The following is a 17821-nucleotide window of genomic DNA, read 5'->3' as shown; positions in this document are numbered from 1 at the left end:
GGCTGGAGAGGGAGATCTGGGTCCCCGCTATTTGTAATAATATTCTCAGCTTTTTTCTTCTTTTATTGAGATATAATTGACATATAACATCGTACTAGTTTAGGTGCACAACATAATGATTTAACATCTGTATACATTACAAAATGATGACCCCAATAAGTTTAGTTGACCTCCATTCCAGCACACAGACACCGATGTTTTTCCCGTTATGAGAATTTCAAAGATCTACTCTCTTGGCAACTTTCAAATATACGGTTAGCTTTGTCAACTGTAGTCACCATGTTGTACAGGACATCCAAGACTCGCGGATCTCATCATTGGAAGTTGGTGCATTTACCACTCTCCGGCGTTTCACCCACACGTGACCCTCTGGCAAACATCTGTCTGTTCTCTGTACCTATGAGGTCTCTTTTTTTTCAGATTTCACATGTAAGTGAGATCACAGAGTATTTATCTTTCTCTGACCCATTTCTCTCAGCACAATGCCCTCCAGTTCCATCCTTGCTGTCACCAATGACAGGATTTCTTTCTTCTTTATGTCTGAATAGTATTCCTTTATTATATATACACACACACATATACATATATTAAAATTTTTTTTTAATTTAAAGAAAATTCTGATAAAAGAAAAAACTCATCATATATATATGTGTGTGTGTATATATATATATATATTTTTTTAAATTCTGATAAAAGAAAAAACCCATCATATATATATATGGATCATACGGTAGTTCTGTTTTTAATGTTTTGGGGGAAACTCCATACAGGGCTTCCCTATGGCTGCTGGATTTGCTTTCCCACCACCAGGGCACAAGGGCTCTTTTTCCTTCTCCTCCTCACCAACACTTGTTATCTCTTATCTTTCAGAGCATAACCATTCTTACAGGTGGGAGACGCAATCTCACTGTGGTCTTGATTTGCATTTCCCAGGTGGTGAGTGGAGTTGAGCGTCTTTTCGTGTGCCTATTGGCCATTTATGTCTTCTTTGGGAAAATGTCTATTCAGCTACCTGCCCATTTTTTAATTGGGTCGTGTGTTTTTTTCCCTATCAAGTCGCAGGAGTTATTTACATATATGATAACCCCTTATCAGATACATGATTTGCAAATGTTTTCTCCCATTCCGCAGGCTGCCTGTCGTTTTGTAGATGGTTTCCTTTGCCTTGCAGAAGCTTTTTTAGTTTATGTTCTCGCCTTTTTTATGGAATTAATTAGTCTTAGTTTCGCATTCATCATCTCACTCGGAGTCCCCAACCACCGTGTGAGAGAGGCTATGGGGAGACAGCTCCCTCGTTTTCCTGCAGTTTAGGAAGAAGCTGAGACTCACAGAGAGGCCATGGCCGGCCCAGGCGCCACAGGTCGTCACTGCTGTAGTCCCCTGCCTTTTGTTCCCTGCACAAGGCTGACCCGCTGACGCTTTTGGGTCCCACCAGTAGCTTGGTCCCAACCGAGAATCCCAGAATTTCAGCGCTGGAAGGGACTGATGTTTCAAATCTATCCTCTGCATCTTGTCAGCATCCAGAAATCTTCGACAGAGTTCTTCCTCTGGGAAGGGAGCCAACACAGATGGAAGGGGCACAGCCATAGCCCGGGGTCTCACCTGTCTCCTTCGTGCTCTTCTCCCCCATCTCTGGGGGATTCCTCTCCCATTTTCTCCCTCTCTCGCATGATCCAGCTTCCTCCAAGAATCTGAGACTAAGAAGCCAATAAATCATGGTCAAAATAATAATAATATTATAATCATCATCATCGTGGCTGTTTTTTTTGAAACACATTTCATTACATTTCTAGAGGACAGAAGACTATCAAGAGGGCATCCATCATTTTTAAAAACATATTATTTCAGCTATTTTTAAAAGTATAGTCTGAGTAATTAGGCCCTGCACCATATAGTGCCATCCCGGACTAGGATCCAAACCACATGGGCTAGACAGACTGCATTTCCGTTTTGTGTTGTCTTTTTTCATTAAACCACTTTATTGAGGGATGATTGACATACAAAAACCTAATATTTAATGAATGCAACTTGACGAGTTCAGAGATAAGTACCCGTCTGTGATGTCTTCATCACCATCTACACCATAAAGATACCCATAACCTCCAAAAACCCCCGTCTGCTCTCTGTATTTATTAGGATTATTGTTATTTCTTATAAGAACCCTTAACATAAGATCTTGGGGTATCTGGGTGGCTCAGTGGGTTAAAGTCTCTGCCTTCGGCTCAGGCCATGATCTCAGGGTCCTGGGATGGAGCCTCGCATCGGGCTCTCTGCTCAGCGGGGAGCCTGCTTCCCCCTCTATCTGCCTGCCTCTCTGCCTACTTGTGATCTCTGTCAAATAAATAAATAAACTCTTTAAAAAGAAATAAAGAATGCTTAACATAAGATCTTCCCTCTTAAGCAATTTTTGAGTACACAACACTGTACTGAGATGAACCACCATTTTAAACTCAGAATGAATCCTCTCTAGTTTATACTACTGACTTGACAGACAGGGAAGTTGAGGCTCAGGTAGAAGAAGCACTCTCCCCAGTGAAATCCAGCTCCTTAGTAGCAAAGCCAAGTCTCCATCTAGGTCTTTGAGTCCCAGTTCTGGGCCACCTCCACAGTGCCACAGCCCCACTGTGGCCCGAGATCTGGCCGCCTGGGGAAGGGGCCAGGGAACCAGTTTCTGAGCAGCCCCTGGTCTCAGACCAGCCTGCCAAGGCCAAGCCCCAGGCTGCTTTGATGTTCCTCCTCACGCATGTGTCTGGCTCAAATGGCTGTCCCTTTGGACGGCTGCAAGGGGCTGATTAGATGTAATTGCTTTGCCTAGAGCGAGCTATCTGCTTAATAGAATCAGCTCCCAGTAATTAGCCTGCCAAAGGCCCATTTCCTTTCCCGGAGTCCTAGGGCTTCTGGGCCTCACTTCACCCTGTGAGTGTTGGGTCTCTGTGGGCAGATATGAGATGTAAGTCTGTGGGGTTTGGGTTGGGTTGGGGTGGCTGGGAGAAAGCAGGGCTCTGGTGGTTTAGCAAGGACTCCAGGAGCAGGCCTCCCAGGAGCCAGGGTACAGAGCATTTCGAGGTTGGAGGGACAAGGTGCCTGGCTCCGAGGGACTGTTCCTGACATGTGGAATGGAGTCCAACCGAACTTCAAAAGGTGCCTCGTCCAGCCCCAAACTCAGTAGATTCAGCAACCAAGTCAAAAGGCATTTCTTGCAGACCTGCAATGTAGCAGGCACTGTACTAGCCCCTTGGATCCTTCTCAAGCAGCCTCAACCCAAAGGACCAATAAGGTTGTGCTTGCATACTTCTATTGACCAGGAGCTCATCACTTCCTGGACAACCCATTCCTTCCTCAGAGGTGTAGAGAAAGTTCAACCTATTTTGAGCTGAAAGCTCTTCTGCTGGTATATCTCCCCACAGATCCCTGGCCCCTGCTAGACCACCCAGACCAAAGCTAATCCTTCCTCCCTGAGAATAGCTCCCATGCCCCATGCATCTTTTCTCCAAGCTGAGCCTCCCAAATTCCTTGGGTTGGGCCAGGTCCGTCGTGTTGGTGAGGCCCCTCGGTAATCTCAGGAATCATGGATGGACCTGAAACCTGCTTCTGCTTGTCAGTTCCTCCCTCCCAGCAGGTCAGGAGCCCAGCAACTGGGACCCCAGAGGCCAGGACTCCTCTCCCAGCAGGGAGAAGAGCAGCCCGAGCCAGAACAGGACAACCAGAATAGGATGCTGCTCCAGGAATGCCGTGGTAGGGCAGCGACCCCGCCCCTCCCTGGTGGAAAGACACCTAACACCTGCTCAGTGGGGGTGAAGTTGCCTTTCTTTCCCCCTCCCGAACCTGGACACGCAAGGGCTCACGGGCTTACGGGCTCACGGGCTCACAGGCGCCACTCGATACTCATCAACTAATTCATCATCCAAGTGCCGTTATAATTATTGCGTTTGGTCCTGAGAACAGGCTGCCTCTGCTCCTTCCTCAGAAGCTATAAACCTGCAAAGAAGAGTTTCAAGATTTGTGAGGATGTTGACTAGATCTCCAGACTCACTTTTCTTCCTCAGCCGCATGGTGTTTGTCGGGAAAGCTGGAACCATGGCTGCTCCCGAGTCTGGATTCTTGCTATGATTTGAGGGACTTGATTCTCGCTATGGGAAGGAAGCAAGTTTAGGGAACTTCTCTTGCGGCTAAAGGCTCGAAGTTAGGAGAGCTGGGCTTGAGTCCCAGCTCTGGCCCAGCAATTTGTACATCCTGGGGGTGCTGGCTCCCAGCACCAGGCCTTTTTCCTTGTCGTGCTCTAGGCTTTCCTCTAGCTTGAACTATTCTGGAGCCTTGGTAAAACACAGAGGAGAATGTGTGTGTCTGTCCATCTATGTGGTGAGGGAAAGCTGTGAGTCCAAGATTTTTAGCTGCGGTCCTGGTCTTTCCCTTCCCTCTCCACGCGCGCACACACACACACACACACACACACGCCGCAGGCTGGAGAACTGTGGCTGGTTTTCTCCGAGATCTCTCTCATCGCCTGCCGGCCTGCCTGAGACCCCAGTAATGGGGGCTCTGCTCACTACCCCTGCCCCAAGCATGGGGGAGGGAGGTGTTAAAGGGAGAAGGGAAAGGGAGAGAAGGGGGAATTAGTAGAAAATTGGGAGGCATACAAGTGGCAAAAACAGAAACATGAATTGCACCAGAGTCAGTGAGGGCCAGGCAGGCAACCCTGTGCTTCGCTGGGGACGGAGCAAACCAAGACAGGGCTACGGAGAACAGCCCAGCAGTGCTGAGGGACCCTTCTGGGTATACGCCCAGGTGAAAATTCCCAGCAGGTTCTCAAGGACACACATACGAAGATGCTCATCTCAGTGTGACACTCAGTCCCAGAGATGGAGGCCACCAAGGAAGCCCCTCTCTAGGGGAAAGGATTCGTCAAATGCGGAGGACACCAGCTTTCTGCGGACACAGGAAGCCAGCCTGATCCCTACAGCCACTCCGGGAAGACCACTCGGTTCTCGCTCCCACTTGTAGGAGACCCAAGTTGGTATCCAGAGCTGCTCCCTCAGCTCTTCTGCCGCAGGACTAAGAACAGAGCCAGGTGTCCACCCCCTAGCACGACACTGTCTCCCCAACGGCTCCCAGAGGCTCTCCTTTGTGAACAGCTGCCTTTTGTGTTTGGTTTGGGCTTGAGATGTTAAACAAATAGTGTCTCTTGACAAATGCAAGCCGGCTGCTCTGGGACTGGTTATGCTTTGTAAATCCAGGCTAATCCTCCATGTCTTTCCCTCAGGGGTATACCAAGAAACACCTCAGTCATCCCTAAAACACCACAAATCTGCTCAACCAGCCATCAGCCACGATCAGAGGCCACGATGCCTGGTGCCACTCTCCACCAACCAGAGCCAGCTGCAGCTCCTGGACCCACCAGGCCACCCCCATTCTCAGGCCTCCTCCTCGCTGGATATTGAGATGGTTTGGGATACTCCTTCTTACATCACACCACATAGGGTGGCCAAGGACATGGGATGCTAGAAAACAATGGATGAAGAGGACTCTGGGCCCCTCATCCCTCAGACCACATTCTTGGCCATTGTAGGACAAGTATCGTTAATCACAGGGCCAGATCTATCATTAACCTTGCAAAATGTCAGACGGAAGGGAATCTTTGAGGTAGGCAACCCTTTCATCCTGTAGAGAAGGAAGCTGAGGTCCAGAGAGGCGATGGCATACTCCCTCGAGTCCACCAACTGTTTGTTAGTTGGCAGCAACTGGGACCAAATTCCGGGTGTCTAGACTCCCACTTCAGTGCTCTCTCCACATGTGCCCTTGGACCTTAGGACACTCCCATGGGTCTTTACCTCTATCCCTCAGCCAGGCAGGGCTTGCTTCCATTTTAGAAGTGTCTTTTGACAGAGTCACAGAAGCAAACTGCCTTGTTTTACTCCCTACAGACTCTGCTGTTTGTGCTCCTATCCCCGCTGACACTGCTGCTCTCTAACCCAGCAGGTGTAGGAGACTTTAAGGACTTGGCTGGGTACTGAATGCACAACAGACATGTAGACTAACTCTGATGTGCAAAACACTGAGCTCCCCACTGTGGGGAGGCATAGCATAAGGAGGGTCTCCACCCTGGAGGAGATAATGAGTCAATGGGGAAGACAGATACTCAAGAACTGACCAGTCTACCAGGTAGGAGGAATGTCTACTGAATTGAAGCTTAGACCAGGTATGATGGAACCACAAGAGAGCTATTGGTTCTGATTGGAGGTAATGGGGAATGGTTCATGGAGGGAGTGGGCTTTGAGTTGGGTCTTGAAGCCTGAACACAAGTTCCATAGATAAACAGTGGAAGAGTCAAGGAAGCACCAGCATCCCAGCTGATGGGAGTCTCATGAGTCAGAAGTAATGCATGAAAGTCATTAGATGTGTCCAGAGCTTAGAGAGGAATGACATGGAAGACAAAGTGGAAAATAATACATGTATAATGTTTAGTACATAATAATATGCAGCAACTAATGGTACATTCTGTACCATTTATCCTAACTCTGATTGTGTCATCTTCCTCACAAACTAAAGTCTTAAAAGTAGTGACTAAATCCTTTTTGCCCCTGATTCTTGAAAGAACTAAGGAAGCAGAAGCAGTCCAGGAAGGTCATGGGATGTTATAAATGAAGGGAGCATAGACACGTCCCGTCCAAACCACTCCATTTATGGATGTACAAACCAAAGCCCAGGGAGAAGGAGTGACTGGCCTGAGTCCCACAGGAAGCAGGTGGAAGAGACAAGACCCCAGCCCAGGCCCCCCAACTCTCCACCCCATGTTCTCTATACTGGATCGGATTTCAGAAATTGATCACACAGGAGGCAGGCCAGTATCGTGATTGGAGGCGTGTAAATCAGCTCTTTCTAATTGGCCCAAGGCATCATCCACTGGAGTCACCAAGGGATTGAAAATAATAGAACATGGAAAAGTCATAGCTGAGCAGATTTTATCATTTATAAATACATGATTCATAGAGGTGCTTTCTGATATGTGACTCTGGGCAGAGAATGAGGCAACCAACCCCATGAGGGGATGTACATGCAGGTCCCAGGAGTCCTGGACAGAAGGGGGTGAGATAGGCTTCTAGATCTTTGGCACTATCCCACACAGGTCAGGGGTGAGCTGATGGGACTCCTGCCTGCAGGACCCAGGGCCTACTCAGAAACCTAGACTGGCACTGGCCTGGTTCCCCCTGCCCCAGCCAGTCCCCCTTCCTGAAGAGAAGAAAGGTAGAAGGGACAGGAGAGTAGACCTAAGCTGACTTCCTGGGCTCCATGGATACTGGGGACCTCCTATGCTCCCCTGGCAGCAGGTGTCTTGATCCCATACATATGGGGGCTACTGGAGAGACCCCAGCCATGGGACATAAGTCTTGGCCCCCCCTTCACTACATTTGTGGCTTTGAGCAACCCCCTTCCTCCCCTCTGGGCCTCAGTTTCCTCATCTGTAACATGAAAGGGTCAGGTTAGCTGGTCTTTAAAGGTCCTTCTAGTTCTGAATGCTGTGAGAACAAGTTTCACCATAATTAATAATAAATGCCCTGCCCCTAAAGAGAGCTTTTTCCTTTTTCCGAAGCTCTTTCACTCATAATATCACCTTTCATCTGCACAGCAGTCTGGCCTGACAGCCAGAAGTGAGCAGACCCCGGACACACAGTCCTTCACACTGAAAACCAGACCAGTTGAACCTTGCTCATTTAGATGGGCTTTGGGGAATCTGGCTTGGGGGGCAATTGTGGCCAGGAGGACAGAACCTAACTTGCGCCCTCACCTCTGGGAAGCCAGGAAAGGCAGCGCTTGTCTTCCACGAAGCCAGGCAATGCCAGAGGGGGAGGGCCTGCTGTAGGCTGAGTTCATGGCCAAGGGTGCAGAAAGTTTGTATCAGATCAAAGACTCTAGTATAATTAGCTACTTCATTTACAGGTGAAAACAAACAAACAAACAAACAAAAAGCAAACAAACAAACAAAAATCTAAGGCTCCAGGAGTCATTATGGAGAAGAGAATGGGTTTGTTTGGAAGGCAGACTGAAGATTCTTCCAGCTGAACGATCTTGGACAGTTCTCTGCACTGCCTTTCGCCTCAGTTTCTCTGTCTCTAAAATGGACAGACCTCTACATACCTTTCAGGGTTGTGGTAAGACTGGAAATAATAAATGTAACCTGCCTAGCCTGGCACACAGCAGAGGACTGGTACATTCTCTCCGAACGAATGGCTGAAAGAGGCAGTGGGGTTGGTGGTATTTCTCGAGAGGCACTGAAATGCCTGGCCGTGCGGGGTTGGGCAAGGCCGTGGGCAGAGAATTCTCCTGTTTCTGGATGGGCTGTGTTCTCCACCTACCCTCCATCAGGGGCCCTGGGGCCTCCTCCTTGTCTTTCCTCGTGGCCCATGCCAGGGTCCCATAAACCACTTTCTGACCCTCCTTGGCAGTGGGATTTGCATTCCGATCATTCTGCTTACTCAGCCTGTCTGGAGCTAAACAAGGCCTGCGGGCTCCTCTGTGATGGCACCTCATCGAGGAGATAAGGAAGCGAGAGGCTGAAAGGGGCAGCGACGCCTCCTCTGAGGTCCCACGGCCCGCCCCTCCTCACCACCACTGCCACCATGTTGACAAAAGAAGAAACTGAGGCACAGAGAGGCTTCCTGCTTCCCCCCAGTCTTTCAGCCAGCCTCCTAGTCTGGGCCACACCTGCCTTTTTTCAGCTGGATCCCTGTCCTGTTGGGATGCTCCCCTGTTGGGGAGCATTATCTCTGGCATTATCTGCATTATCTCTGGCAGCCCAGCCTGGACCACTGGTGCGGGGCTGGGGCTGGGGAAGTCAAGAGAGCGCCACAGCCCAGGAGGAAGAGAGGAGGGGAGCATAGGATTCAGCACTACTGGCTTAGGCTGCCAGCCTGGGCTTTCTCGGCCAGTTCCAGGAGCCGTGCTGACCTGGGAAGGGTCACATTTCATGAGAGCAGGGCTTTCCCTTGGGTGTGGGCCCTGGCCTGCCCAGGTCCACAGCTGTGCCCTGCTGTTTCTAAGACTGGTGCTGGGAGGGGGGGTGTGGCCTGGGCGGAGGGAAGCATGGCTGAGTCCCGGTGCTGGCACTAGTTCACCGTGTGTCTCCATGTCACTTGACCTCTCTGCACCTCAGTTTCCCCCATGGACATAATATAGGGCAGGACAGCAAGACCCAAGGTCCCTTCCAGTGAAAACATGCTGTGGATTTCGGTGGAGATGGGCGGGGGGGCGGAGGCGGGGAGTGGGGAGGGCTCGCTCTGCCTGCTCCTTTTTCCCTTCCTTGCTTTTCTTTTTCCGTCGTCAGTTTATCTCTAGCAACCCAGGTCTCCCTGTCTCTGTCGCTCTTTCTGTTTCCATCTTTCGCTCTCTGCCTCTCTCGCTCTGTATTTTTCTGCCTGCCGCTTCTTTTTCTGTGCCTGTGAGTCTACCTCTGGCTTTATCTCCTTATCTGTCACACCCCCCTCTGCCTCTTTTTCTCTCTTTCTCTGTAGTTACAGGCGATTCTCTGTCTAGTTATCTCTTTCCCTGGGTCTCTTTCCTTCGGTCCTGCCCGGTCTCTCCGCCGCTCTCCCGCTCGCTCCCCCTCCTCCCTCTCCGCCAGCCCCCCTCCTCCCTCCCTCGGCGCGTCTCCCCAGTCCTTATTTGGCTGGGCGGGAGGGCTGGCGGGAGGAGGCGGCCTGCGGGCGGGGGGCGGGGGGCGGGAGCGGGGCCGGGCGGAGGAGGGCGGTGGGTGGTGCTGAAGGGACAGCTCCGCGGCGGCGGCAGCGGCGGCGTTGGCGGCGGCGGCCCCGGGGCGCGGAGCGGGTGCCCGGCTTGGGGAGCGGCGAGCGCAGCCATGCCCCAGGCCGCCTCCGGGGCAGCAGCAGCGGCGGCCGGGGCCGGGGCGCGGGCCGGGGGCGCCGGGGGGCCGGCGGCGGCTCGGGCGGGACGATGAAGCGGCAGAACGTGCGCACGTTGGCGCTCATCGTGTGCACCTTCACCTACCTGCTGGTGGGCGCCGCGGTCTTCGACGCGCTCGAGTCGGAGCCCGAGATGATCGAGCGGCAGCGGCTGGAGCTGCGGCAGCAGGAGCTGCGGGCGCGCTACAACCTCAGCCAGGGCGGCTACGAGGAGCTCGAGCGCGTCGTGCTGCGCCTCAAGCCGCACAAGGCCGGCGTGCAGTGGCGCTTCGCCGGCTCCTTCTACTTCGCCATCACCGTCATCACCACCATCGGTAACTACTCGCCGGCGGGGGGCGGGGACCCGGGGGTTGGGCGCCGCGTCCCGGGGTAGTCCCGAGCCGGCCGGGGCTGAAGGGATCCCCTCCCGAGAGGGTCTAGGCGCCGAACCCCCCGCTGCCAGAAACCCGAGTTCTGCCTGGTTTGTCTGCTTGGCGGGGACAGGACTCGGGGGAGGCGTCGATTCCTGGCTCCGGACCTGACTCTCCGGCCGGGCCAGCCCTAACTTGTCCCTGCCAGGCTGCGCGAGGGCCTCAGGGGACTCTGAAGTGTGTGAGAGGGGCAGGAACCACCGGCGGAGGCCGGGGAGGAGGGGTGTGGCCGGGCCAGGCCCTGGAGCAGAGAGCTGAGTGTAGAACGGCGGGGAGCTCGCGACTCCGTGTCCCTGGCAGATGGGCTTCCGCACCTTGGCGTGTCTACACCGGCTGGGGCTCCAGGGAGACGTGTGGATGCAGGTACTCTGGCACTCCATGGTACTCCTGCTTACTCTGGGTGCTTAAAACACCCTCTAACTGCCTCTGTGAGTGCTGCTTGGAGTGTGTGTGTGTGTGTGTGTGTGTGTGTGTACACGCGCGCGCACGCGTGTGTGTGTGTGTGTGTGCGTGTGCGTGTGTGTGTGTGTGTGTGTGTCCAGCTCCCAGAGTTTGGGCACAGCCAGCCAGTGCCTTTAATTTTCTTAGGGCAGCAGATTTGGTGCTGGAAGCCAGATCCAGCTCTGTCTGCCTTCTCTGCTGTCCTGGGAAAAAACAGTCACCCGGCAGGAATGGCCTCAGTTCCCTTCTCCAAACAGCGGTGCGGCAGGCCACACACACACCCAGACTCTCTCACAAGATAGGCACAGGAACACGTACACACAAGTACACACACACAAGCACACACAGGGCAGACACAGGCACACACACACACACACACACACACAAAGCACACAAATGGATGCTCCGGAATCTCCAGTCTATTTGGAAGTGTCCAGATAGGAGTAAACTCCTCCCGGCTCCCAAGACTCTGATTCCAGCCCAGCTCCATCATTTTTCCCACTATATGACCTTGGGCGAGTCCCTTCTCCTGTCTGGGTCTCAGGCTCACTTCCAGACCATGAAGAGTTGGCTAAAATGATCTCAAGCCTTCTGCCCAGGGCTGGCACGCTCCCAGCCCACCTTCCCCCAAAGCCCATTGGGATGTCTCCAGGCCTCCATCTTTCCCATTTCTTCTCTCTCTGGTCCCTCTCCTTGCCTTGGCTGAGCTCCCAGGGGCTCATCGCCACTTGGCATAGCCCATGACAAGATGGCAGTGTTTTCCTGGGAGTCCACAGAGGTTGAGGGGGTAAAAGGCAGGACTGGGCACTGTTCCTGCAGTCTACGCACTGCAGGACTTTGGCCCAAGGCTCCACTCCTCTCTGGGGTTCAGGGAGAACTCTGCTATGTAGTCTCTGGATTCCCCTCTTAGAAGAAGAGAAAAGGGCCCCAGGAGTGGATGTGGCCCAAATGGGGGCACCTCTGGGTCCTGTTGACTCTGGTGTTTAGGACAGAATAGTCAGACTCAGACCTGCCCAGAAAGTAGCCCCTCTCTCCCACTTCCCTGCCACCTGCCAGGGTTTCAGGAGCACTGAACAGCGAGTTAGGTCTTCTCCCTTCCTCTTCCCACAAGTGGTGCCTCTGATTATGTGTCCCCTTTCTCAGCCCCATGGTCCCTAGCTCCACAGTAACTTCCCAAACGACCTTGCCTCCAGCCTTATTCCCCATGGAACAAGCTCCCTGCAGACAACCCTGCCAGAAAGAATCTCCCCAGTGTGCAGCTCTGACCATACCAATACCCTCTCAGAAGCCCTCAATGGCTTCCAGCTACCCGTGGAATCTGGTCCGTGCTCTTTATCTCAAATTTTAATGACCCTCATCACTGGCTCTAACTTTATCTCCGACTTCATTTCTCACTTCTTACTGACATGATCCCTCCACTGCAGCCGTACTGTCTCCTGAGAACACCTTAAGTGTGCCCATCGGGCACACCTTTTTCTCTGTCTTCTCTTTGTCTTGTCCAAGCTAGCCTTCCAGGTCCAGCTCAAATCCCACTTCCTCCTTGAAGTCTCCCAGACCATCCAAGGCCACCGCTCTAGACAAGTGCAGGATGCACTGTCTGTACTGCTAGGGTGACACGGTGTAGGCTTTCTTACATGGTTATTTACATTTTAGGGGATGTGTTTTGTCTCTTTAACCACACTGCAATTAACCTCTGCGTGGGCAGAGCCCTGAGGTTCCCATCTCTGTCCTCCCAGCGCTGGCACAGGACCCGGCGGCCCACATGAGCACTCAGAGAATGCTGCTGAGGGGGCTGAAGGGGTGCAGAAATGAAAAGGTATCATCCTGGCCCCTCTGTCCCTGCCGTTTCCCGAAGTGCGTGTAGTCCTTACCCAGACAGATGTTAACAGCTGGGGATAGAAGCAGACAGAATGCTGTTCTGGTGATATTTATTGCTATAATGCTGGGCAAGAGGAAAGACCACATCGAAGCACCACCTGAGTTCTGTGGGGGCCCCAGAAAGGCACTGCCCACTTCCTGCCCCACCCAACCAGCCCTGGCTTTTTGTCACCTCTCTCTCTGGCTACACCATCTGGCTGGAAATGTCCACAAGGGCTCTGCTCTAAGACAAGCTTGCCTGTGTTGTGATCAGATAGCCAGAAGGGGCCTTGTATGAAACTGATGGGGACCCAAAACCCAGAGGCAACTGCCTCTGTCCACCTGGACCCTCTGGGGACCCCAACAGGTCTCCTGAGGCACCGGGACTCACATCGGGATAGAAAAATGATAGCACCTGCCACTTAGTGATCCCAGTACACACTCATCTCATCTCCTGATTCTCAGCCTTCACTGCTCGGAAAGTTGCTAGGGCGGGTATTGTTAGCTCTGTTGCACAGATGAAGGCATGAAGGGAAAGGAGGAAGGGGACTCCCCCAAAGTCATGTAGCTGGTGAGCAGCAAAGTTAGAGCCTCAAGCTGGGTCTTCTGACTCCAAGCCCAGTGCTCTTTCCCTGCCGCTCTCTTGGCTGTGTCTTCTGCCTCCATATGCTGTGAAGCCCAGAGCCAGCTAAAATTGGCATGGCCAGGACGTGCTCAGTGATGCCAGCTCGCAGGGTGCTCTCGGGCAGCCCTGATTGGTTGAGGGTCAGCAGGGTCTGAGTTAGTCATTCACCTGGTTAGTCACAGTCTCCATGGGCTGCAAGGATTCCTCCAGCTCCCTCATCCCTGGCCTCCCAGCCAGGAAACCCTTCCTTTGTTGTGCCCTAAGTTCATCAAACGCAAATGGAAACTCTTTTCTGGGAAAGCTTAACCTCTCTGGCTGTTGAGTCATTAAACTCCTCCGGGGCCCCAGCCTCATCTATTCATAGCCCAGAGGCTGTCAGAGCTGGGAGGGGCTCCAGATCAGCCAGGGCCGCCCCCTCCTCTTACAGATAAGGAACCAGAGAGGTGACAGGAGTCACACAGCTAAGGCTTAGCCAAACCTGACTCCCAGGCCTCCGCTCCTTCCACTTGCTCGGGATGTCTCTTGTTATTATTGGAACAGCAGGGACAGCAGCAGGAACACTCGCAGCCACCATTCGTGGGCTACTTTTTGTCAGGCTCTCTATATGCTCTCGTTCAATTCTCTTGCCAACCCCCCAAGAGGGGACTTATTACCCCCATTTTTCTGCAGAGGAACTTAAGGGTCTACGTGCAAATGACTCACCCCTGACCTTGTGACTTGAACGCATAGCATTGCCCAGATTCAACGGAGCCTCTTTGACTCCCATGCCCTAGCTTTCCTGCCAGTTTTTTTCTCCTCTTCAAGAACTCAGCCCAGACCCTTGACCAAGGAGCCAAGGCTTGTCTTGTCACCCAGGCAAAGCCCTTCCCAGGAGAGAACCTCTCCCTCCAGCATGCTTTCGCCAGCTTGCGGCTCCCCTCCCCCACACCCTGGCCCCTGACCAACCCAGACCACGTGGCAGAGCTGTGCCCAGCACCAGGCCCTACCTGAGATAGCCACAGACTCACAGGTGCTGTTCTCCCATGAGGGCTCCTGTAATCCTTGGGGCTCTAAGGCAACAAGAGGCTGGGTGATTGATTAGCTGATGGAGCTGGGAAAGAAAACCTTCTGTTCTGCTCTCTCCTCAGCTCCCGGCCTGTTCTCTGCGGAGCACAGTCTCCCATCACCCACCACGTGGCCCGGGAGTCCTTAGATTGTGAAATCAAGAAGGCAGTTCAGGAAGGAACCTGCACTTTTTACATCTTTCCAAGAAGGAGGAAAGTACAGGAGTGACCTGTCACCCAATACATCCCAGTGTCCTCAAATAGAAGAGTGAAGGGAGACATCAGCAACCATTCAAACACCCAGAGAGGGGAGTGACTTGCCACAGTCACACAGCAAGTGGCGAGCACAACCCTGATTAGAACCGAGGCCTCTGGGTGACCCCACTGGAGTTCTCTCCATCCCCCTAGCCTGTTCCCCTCACCACCCACCATCTCTCTTAGCACCAAGACCTCTGGTTGCATTTTACTCCACTGTTCCCTGTCCTCTGTTGACTTGCTGAGGTGGAGTGGAGGGACAACCAGCCTGGAACAGTTCTACTGCCCACTCTCGGTCAGCTTTTCCTTCCTCCGTGCCCACAGGCCACCCCTCTGCTTTGACACACAAGCCTTCTCTGTGGTGTCTAGGGAGGGAGGCTCTGGCTTAGAAGCTGGAGTGTCTGGGTTCATCTCTCAACCCACCTCTCCACTCATCTCCCCCAGGCCCCCACCACTAGTTATTTGATCTTGGACAAGTTGCTTAGTGTCTCTGAGCTTGTTTTGTCATTTGCAAAATGGGGAGAATAATATCTGCTTCCCAGGATGAAATGGACAATAGAAAGGAAGTGCCTGGTACAGAGTCCGTATTTCATATCAGCAATATCAGCAATGATCAGTGTAATTAACATTATTGTTCATGCATTATTACTATTACTCCCCCACAGAAGGGAACTTCTCCATTTCCCAAGGATTACCGAGACTATGGATATCTCTGCTCCCTCCTAATAGGTGGGGGATGGTGGGGTTGGGGACCAGAGGCTGCCACACCCTTCTCTGTATTCTCCTAATGCCATTCCCCTAACCCAGGCTTTCCAGATCCTACCCATGCCTGGAGCCTGCCTGAGATCCAGGCTGAGGGGCAATGCTCCCTCTCCCTGCAGGAAACTGGTCAAGGACAGTGAGGTTCACATTGGTAGGAGAACCCACACTGGATTGGAGCAAGGAGGCAAGAGTTCCAGCTCCACTTAGCTCAGTTGCTGGTCCTCTGTGACCCTCAGTTTCCTCATCTACAAAGAGTCTGTATTTGATGAGAGGTCCTTCTGACTGTCATGCCTCCTACCTACATGTCCAGTTCCCATGCATCACGATTTGGGGGGTGGAGACACGGAGGGAGTGGGGGCGAGAAGAGGACCAAAAATAGAAGACACACGCCTGGTCAGAGCAGGGACAGAACAAACACAATAAGTATTTTCGAAGAAAACATAAACAAGCACAGACGAGTGTAGTGCAAATCACCACTATAAACAGCTTTCAGCTGGCGACACAAACGGTGAATCGGTGAGTTGATTTTGCAATAAAAAAAAAAAATGTAGAAGTGATTTCCCTGCAGTCAGCCAGCAGGAAGGGAAGAGACCCAGCTCTGACAGAGAGCATTATCAGAGACCCAGACAGACGCCCCCTCACGCCCCACCCCTGCCTTGGACGCAGGGAACTGACGTGTTGTCCATTACACATTGCTGGGTGTCAGGGGCGCTCTTCACAGCCTGCAGTCTCACTGCTGCCCTGGGAGGGCTGGCCTTCTCATTCTGTCACCATCAAGGGAAGGGGAACTCGGAGGAGTTTGAAAATTGGCCCAGGACCCTACAAATAAAGAAAGATTGTGCCAGGGTTTCCACCCAGGGCTGTAGGGAATATCTTTTCACAGAGCCATGCCCCTCCTCCCCTTCCCCCAACCCCCATGGAGTCCCTGCCATCCCTTCCATATGAATGTCACAAATGATGCTGGATGGCGTAACCAGGGTCCACGCAGGACACTCAGCTGTGGCCTCAGCGTCAGGATCTCTTGCCTTCAAGAGTCTTTTGCCCAAAGAGAAATCAGAATTTTAGCTCCGACCCTCTGATTTTAGAGAGTGGAAGGGAAAATTCAGATCAGAGAAAGGGCATGATCAAGGCTATACTTAACGGTTCTTCTCCGAGCTGGCCTTGAAGCCCTGTTTACTGACAACTCCCTTGGTGTTCTTGGCCGCACCCCCCTCCGCCCCCGCAGGCTCTTAAGGAAGAGATGGCTTGCTCCGCTAGCCCTGGGTCTCCTCCTGACCCCCCCTGTTAGCCACTGGTTGGCAGAGAGCTACCTGACAAATACCTTTCGAGACGCTTGTCGCTGTGGAGAGAGCAGTCAAGGGTCCCAATGATGCCACCGCCTCCCAGCTTGTCCATACTTCCTCATTGTCCAGAAACTGCCCCTGGCTAAGGCAGTTCCCAGGCAGCTCCTGGGGACCCACCCCTCACCCCATCCCAAGCTACAGCCACAAGTCACACCTTCACCTGCCCATTTTCCAGAGCCGGCCTCAGCGGCCGGCCATCTAGAGCAATCCACTCCAGTCCTCCTGGTCCTGTGGCCTCCTGGGATCCCTGCCAGGCTGGGACCTAGCTCCCACCCTCACCCTCCGCAAAAGCAGACTCCTCGCTGCTCCTGTTTCCCCTCCTTCCTTCAGTGACACAAAGGACCCCTTTGTAAGGGGGCACGTGGCTGCTGGGAATTCAAAGCAGGAGCCTGGCCTGGGAGCTAGAAACAGGGTTCTTTCTCCTCTTAGACAAATCCTTCCGGCTCTCTCTCTCTCTCTCTTCTGCTGCCCCTGAACTTGTGAGAGGAGCAGACACTTCCGTGGCACGCCTCAGTCTTCCACCTGCACAGAGATGTTGCTCAGGCGAAGGGAACAAGTCCCACTCAGCAATGCGGGGACATTGATGCTTTGCAAACACTGTTGTGCAGGCAAGAATGGGGTCGATCTGGTTTAAATGCAGATTCTGAATCAGGAGGTCTGGGGTGAGGCCGGAGATTCTGCATTTCTAGCAAGCCCCCAGGGGCACTGATGCTGTTGATTCCTAGTCCACACTTGGAATAGCGTGGAGACCTGACTTTGGGGAATCAACTTGAGAAGTGGACTGTGGTTTTAAGAATGAGAATGTGTAGAGCTGGAAAAGTCCCTAGGAATCCGGTTGTGGACTATGAGAGCTAGTAGCCTCAGAGCTGGTGGATCCTGACTCTGAGGCTAGAGAGGGCTGTGGCTGGCCCCACAGGAAGTGGGAAGTGGAGGCTAGGTAAGGCACAGGCTGTGTGATCATGTGGGTGGGGGGGGGAGAGACCAGTGAAAAAGGGCTTTCCCCATGGCGAAGCCCACAAATGGGTCTCCGCTGTCCTCAAATGTCCTCCATTCCTCTCCCATCTGCCAGGGAAGCTCCTCGGGTCCATGGAGAAGGGGTGCCCCAGAGATGAAAGGTCCGAGTGGAAAACTGGCTTCCACCCCCAAGTCCCAAGGGGGCAGTGCGGCCTCT

At 52.9% G+C, this 17821-nt stretch overlaps 1 protein-coding gene and 1 long non-coding RNA gene across 2 annotated transcripts in view; one reads left to right on the top strand and one right to left on the bottom strand.

The window, feature by feature from the left end:
- Positions 1–874: 874 nt before the first annotated feature.
- LOC116596077 lies at positions 875–10092 on the bottom strand. The gene is made up of 2 exons (XR_004287992.1): positions 10000–10092; positions 875–1697 (listed from the first exon to the last, which is right to left on the bottom strand). It is a non-coding gene; the product is annotated as an uncharacterized LOC116596077 (long non-coding RNA).
- Positions 9723–17821, top strand: part of KCNK3 (potassium two pore domain channel subfamily K member 3) — a 37888-nt gene continuing 29789 nt past the window's right edge. Inside the window, exon 1 of the mRNA XM_032353086.1 lies at positions 9723–10228. Within this exon, the coding sequence (XP_032208977.1) occupies positions 9946–10228 (283 nt within the window). The 5' untranslated portion in view covers positions 9723–9945. The remainder of the gene's footprint in view (positions 10229–17821) is intronic.

The sequence above is a fragment of the Mustela erminea genome, chromosome 7, assembly GCF_009829155.1.
Source record: "Mustela erminea isolate mMusErm1 chromosome 7, mMusErm1.Pri, whole genome shotgun sequence".
Lineage (NCBI taxonomy): Eukaryota > Metazoa > Chordata > Mammalia > Carnivora > Mustelidae > Mustela > Mustela erminea.
Note: the sequence above shows the minus strand (reverse complement) of the source record. Positions and strands in the feature narration are given on the sequence as shown.